This window comes from Ursus maritimus, unplaced genomic scaffold (genome assembly GCF_017311325.1).
Source record: "Ursus maritimus isolate PB19 unplaced genomic scaffold, ASM1731132v1 scaffold_24, whole genome shotgun sequence".
In the NCBI taxonomy this organism is placed as follows: domain Eukaryota; kingdom Metazoa; phylum Chordata; class Mammalia; order Carnivora; family Ursidae; genus Ursus; species Ursus maritimus.
The window spans coordinates 17,330,954-17,336,664 of NW_024424897.1; the positions used below are offsets into that span (position 1 = coordinate 17,330,954).

At 57.5% G+C, this 5,711-nt stretch overlaps 1 protein-coding gene across 1 annotated transcript; it reads right to left on the minus strand.

Annotated features, from left to right (window-relative positions):
• Positions 1-2,436: 2,436 nt before the first annotated feature.
• Positions 2,437-2,799, minus strand: RPRML (reprimo like). Its single transcript, XM_040639861.1, has one exon. The coding sequence runs from the start codon at positions 2,797-2,799 to the stop codon at positions 2,437-2,439; it is 363 nt and encodes a 120-aa protein (XP_040495795.1).
• Between the last annotated feature and the right edge of the window lie 2,912 nt (positions 2,800-5,711).

The window sequence follows — 5,711 nt, forward strand, 5'->3', positions numbered from 1 at the left end:
GTCCTGGGCAGGCCTTGTAGGAGGAACTCTCCCTACCCGAGAGTGGGGGTGGGAAAAAGACTTCGGAGAAGCAGGTCCCTCCTCGATCCTCCCAAGCTCCAGCTCAGGATTCTGATCCAGCCTCACCTTTCCCCTAGAGCACGAGACCTCATATGCTCTTATGTAACTGTGTTTCCCACTCCCCCGCCCCCACGCTTTATATAAGACAGTTCAGCAAACACTGGGGGACCCCACTCGAACTTGCTGTTGTCCTCCTGGAAGCCTGAGCCTGTCTTTGAGTGTGCCTGCGTGCGTGAACATACACTCATGCACATGTGCTCGTGTGTGCGTATTTATACACACGAGTGTACTTGTCATGAGACAGAGGGCACCAATACTCGAGTGAGGACACAGACAGGTCTTCATTGGCCTTTTTTTTCTTACAGTGAGAATAAGACTCCCCCGCTAAGGCTTTCCTTTTTCAGCAAATTCCAGCAACTTAACTCTTGAATGCCCTCCTCTTGCCCCGGTCACTGGGAGTGGCAGATCCACGTTATTAGAGGAAAGTTCTCACAGTGTTGACTCCTGGTCAGCCAGGAAAAGTGTCCAAGCCTTTGTTCCTCCTGAACTCCCACTTGCCAGTCACTTGGGGTTTTAAGGGAACCCCTGCGGCCGTCCGAGCTGCATCCTGCACGCATTGGGTCAGCCCAGGCTCCAGACACCCGTGTTGCACGAGGCTAGATACCCAGGCTGCCCAAATCATTAAAGGCTGCTCTCCCCAGGTGGTGCTGGGCTACCTGCCTGTCCAACCCATCAACAGAATGTTCTCCGCATTGTGGGTTTTGCCCCATGGACACTTCACAAGCAGTCTCTGGCCCCTGGCCTTTACTGGCCTGACCTGTCAAACTGGATGAATTCTCCCAGGTCTGAGATTGGGGTGGGGAGGTGGGTGGGAAGGTGATACGTCCCAGTGATGAGGATTCTGACTACCCAGGAGGGCCTAGGAGCCAGCAAGATTCTAGATTCTTCATAGTCCGAGCCCAACTATGCTTTTGTTGGGATACTGTCCCCTCTCTTGGGGTGGGACTAGTGCTGAAGACAGAGGACGGCGCTCCCTTCGCTTCTCTTCCCGAAGCCAAGAAAGGCTTCATCCTTCTTCCTTCTCATTCACCTTCACTTCCACCCACGGCAAAAGAGAGGACGGGAGAAATCCATTAGAGCCCCGTCCCCCACCCCCCAGTCTTCCAAGCACCAAGGTGCCTGCCTGGGGTTAGGACAAACGGGTCTATACATGGGCTACAAAGCCCAGCTTTCTTTCCTCCTGTCTGCTCCCCCCCAGCCCTCCCCCAGACCAGACAGCAGAGCCTCCCACTCCCCTTGGCCAGTGAGTGCCAAGGTTCTTAGGCATTAACACTGCTTTAACTGAATTCGGCCTCTGCAAAAGGTGGCAGGGTTCTGGGTAGCAGGGGCATCTCACAATGGGAGGCTCAAAATTCCCTCAACACAGCTGCATTTGGAGGCCATTTTCTGCACTTTAAACATCCTAGGTCCTTTGCACCGCAAAGCCCTCTCCCAAACTTGCTTTCCCACTCCCCAGGCAGCAAGGGCGTATTTTCAGTGCCCTACGACTGCTGTCCACACTCTACAAGGGTGGGGTCCACACCAGCCCTTAGCTGAGGCTTTGGGCCCTGTAATTTAACTAGATCTAGCCACCTCCGCCCCATTAAATTTTATTTGTTCACGATCCTGACGTATTAATTTTGCTGTTCTCCCCCTGTGCATTCACACTGATTTTTTTTTTTTAATCTCACGGAATTGATTAAAATTTCCCAAAGATTTAAATACTCTCACCAGCGGTCTGGCCACCCTGCAGGACCAGTCTTTTCCCCTCCGGGGCCACAGTCTCCTTGGCCTCCTTGGAGTGGGGTCTCCAGCGCCCCGGACCTGCCCCACGGCTCCGCAGTCAGGCGGCCAGGCGGCCCAGGGGGTACACACCGCCTCCCGCCTCCGCCCCCGCCAACACACATCCCATCACACACGCACACACACACCCCACGGAGGTGCGGGTGGGAAGCCGCCAGAAGCCCGACGGCTGCAGTTTTATTCCAAGGTTTCTTTTCAAAAGCAAAATCAAGCCGACCAGCTCAGCGACTCGGATTCCCCCCCCCCAACTTCCCCCACTCCGCCGCATCTACAAACACACAAAGCTCGCACGCACGTGACCTCGGCCCCGGCGGCCCCGCACGACCTCTCCCACCCCCCACGCCGAGGCGCGCACAGGACCAGCCGGGTGTGGAAGTCCCTTCCCGCGCCGCCGCCTCGAGTCCCGCGGTGTCCCGGTCCTGGCCCCCCCGAGGCCCGTCGCTGTCCCTCGCGCGGCCGGCCGGGGGGGGGGGCGGCGGCAGAGCCCGTGCGGGGCACGAGGGTCCTGGTCTCCCTTCTGGTCCGCTTGCGGCCTCAGTACAGCCCCAGGATGGCGGCGCCCACGTCCTTGGAGGGCCGGCGCTCCTGCACCAGAAAGTTGATCATGCTCTCCGACTTGATGAGCAGGTTGCAGCCCAGGAAGAACACGCCAAAGACCACGGTGAGCGACAGCACGCAGAGCACAGCGATCTGCGCCACGCGCGACACCCACAGGCTGCGCTCGTCGGTCGCCAGCCCCGCGGGGACCCCGTCGCTGGCGGCCAGCGGCGCGCCCCCGGGGCAGCAGCCCAGCCACGTGCCCAGCCCGTGGCTGCGGTTCCCCACGGCGGCCCCGCCGCTGCCGCCCAGGCCGCCCGCCGCCTCCAGGCCGCTGTGGTTCAGGAAGGTCGCGTTCATCGCCGCTCGGCTCCCGGGGTCTCGGAGCGCGGGCCGGGGCGCACGGGGAGGCCGGCGGGCGCCCGCGCTCCCGGAGACGCTGGGGTCCGGCTGCGCGCGGGGAGAGGGGAGGGCGGGAGGTCGCCCGCGCGCCAGCACCCCTCGGGCCGCCTGCCCCTGGGCACCGGGCGGGAAGCGGCGGCCCGGAGGAACGAGCAACAGGCTGCGCGGGAGCTGGAGCCGGAGAGCGGATCGCTCGTCTCGGTCGCCGGCTGCGCTGAGCGTCCGCCCCGCCGCCCCTCCCCTAGCAACGGCCCCGCCCCCTCTTTCCCCCTCCCCCTCCCTACCCCCTCCCTTGGGCCCCCGTTGCGCCCCGGGGGTGGCAGGCGCGGCGCCCCCCGAGTTCGGGGGCTGGCAGGGCTCGGAGATGCGGGCAGCCCCGCCCTCGGGCCGGCGGAGGTCGAGCCCCTGGGGGCAGCGGCGGGCTGTTTCGGGGTGGAAGATCTCCCCAAGGCGCCCGTTCCAGGATTCGGGGCTCGTGGCAGTTAAGTTCTTCCTGAAGTCTGCCCTGAATCTCTTCCCCGCTCTTCCGCTCCTAGTAAATCTTCGTAGACATCAGAGGAGTAGCGGTGACCCCCGGCATTGGCTTCCCTCGCCTCTCCTCCACTGCGGCGGCGGCGCCGGGGACCGAGCGGGGCCGCGCGCCCCTCCCCGCTCCTCCCCGCTGTCCCCTGGCTGCCGGCTGTGGCGGCGGGGCGTGCTGCCTCCTTCCCACCCTGCCCCCACCCTGCCTCGCTTGATGTTTTTAATTTCAATCGGAGAAGAAGTGTATTGCGGGTTCCCCCCTTCATTACTTTTTACAAAATACGCACCGTTGTAAACTAGTTAGAAAGCATGGATTAGCCAAATGAAAAAATCTAAAACCTCATAATCCTGCCACCCCGAGTGTCGACGTTACCACCTTGGTCCAACACCTGGGCTTTCTCTTTGTGTGTTTCAGTACAGACGTCTATTCAGATGGAGATGCACCGTCCCTGCCTACCGTTCGTACCTCTTGTTTTGCAACCTTTTGTCGTTTGTGTCTCTTTTCGTAGTGAGACTTTTCTACAGCAGCGGTTCTGAATGGCCTGGAGGACTTGTTAAGATCCAGATGGCTGGGCCCAGACCAGAATTTCGGAAGCAGTAAATTGGGGCTGGAGACCGCAGGACTGCACTTCTGGCAAATTCCCAGGGGACGCTCTTGCCGATGCTCCTTCTGCGGGTGGTGCTTTGAGAAAAACTGACCTGTGATACCAGTTTAAGCCAAGGGATCGTGTTTCAAGGTACAGTCTACTACAGTTTATTTAATGAAGGTGTTTGTTTTTGGACATTTTAGGTGCCCCCCCCTTTTTTTGTGTGGGAAGCAATACCATAAAGAGCTTGTAAAAAATTCTGTGCAGACTTTTCCATAGTCTAATTTTTTCTTTTATATATTTTGAAAAATGGGCATGCAGAATCAAAAGGTCACATCGTACCAAATTGCTCTGCAGGAATACACCAGTTCAGGGGGCACCTGGGTGGCTCATTCGGTTGAGCATGAGACTCTTGATTTTGGCTGAGGTCGTGATGGAGGGGGGGGAGTGTCCTGGGATCGAACCCTGATTGGGCTCCCGACTCAGCTGGGAGGCTCAGCTGGGAGTCCGCTTGAGGCTTTCCTTCCCTCTCTCTCTGCCCCTCCCACCCCCCCAACCTCCTGCACATGTTCTCTCTCCTAAAATATATATAAATAAATCTTTTTAAAAATTAATTAGAAATATACCAGTTCATACTCCAGTTCTGTGCGAAAGAGAAGGCATTGCCCGTGATCCTGGTTATTGTCATTATTTTAAAAATCTGCCTGAGCTGATGGGATGTCAGATGGTTTCTCATCCTGGTATAATTTGCATTGTTTGAGCGTGGAGAAGGAGAGAAAGCATTTAGGAGTCTTTTCCATAGTCCAGGCAAAAGGTGCTGCGGGAGGCTTGGATGGGGCTGGTGGTGGTGGAGGGAGAGATGGGGGTTGGAAGGGGCTTGGCAAGTGGGAGTGAGGGGACTCAGGACGCCCCCAGCACGAAGCATCTCGAAGCCACCGCCCCACCATGAGAACTAATTCACGTGTGTGTGTCTCCTGGGAAGCTATTACATTTCTCATTTTAGAGACAAAGAAACTGACACGCACAGAGACACACAGGAGAAACTGGGGGAAGAAGACCTGGCTCACCCTCCCGGGTCCTGGGAAAGCCACCTGGCACAAGGGCACTCAGAGTTTTCAGGGCAGGAGTCTCCCTACCCTGACCAACCCTGAGAGCTGGGATAGAACAGGGAGACAAGAGGTTTCTGGCCAGGTATTTTGTCCTTTGCTTTTGACAAGTGGATTTCTTTAGAGAAATGCTTGGTTATGTCCTTTGTCCATCACTCTCCCGAGACCAACCCCCCAAGACCAACCCCTGAGCTTTGCTATACCCTGGACATGTGGCTTATGCCCTTGACTCCATGCAGCTGAGGTCAGGCTGCCTGCTGCACGGAAAGCAGGGTTGGGAGGAGGAACAGTGGGGACCAGAGAGGCCTGCCTACACCAGCAAGAGGCTGTGAGGAGACTGATGGCTGGCCTTTCCTTTATTAAGCACCTACTGTATGCTCAGGGCATTAAATATATTATTATCTCACTGAATTCTTACACCAGCCCTTGGGTTCCACTGGATTGTCCTCTTGACATGAAGAAATCGAGGCTCAGAGTGCTTACTCAAGATCACACACCTAGTTAAGGATCAGAGTCAGAATTTGAACCCAGATCTGTCTTGTTCGAAAGCTACCTTCTTAATTATTCCTGCCCTCCCCCCTTCCGTTATCCCTGAGCTGGTTTCTGTGGCTACCTGGGGGAAGAGGAAGATGCTGTCCTTGACGTGGGGTCGGGA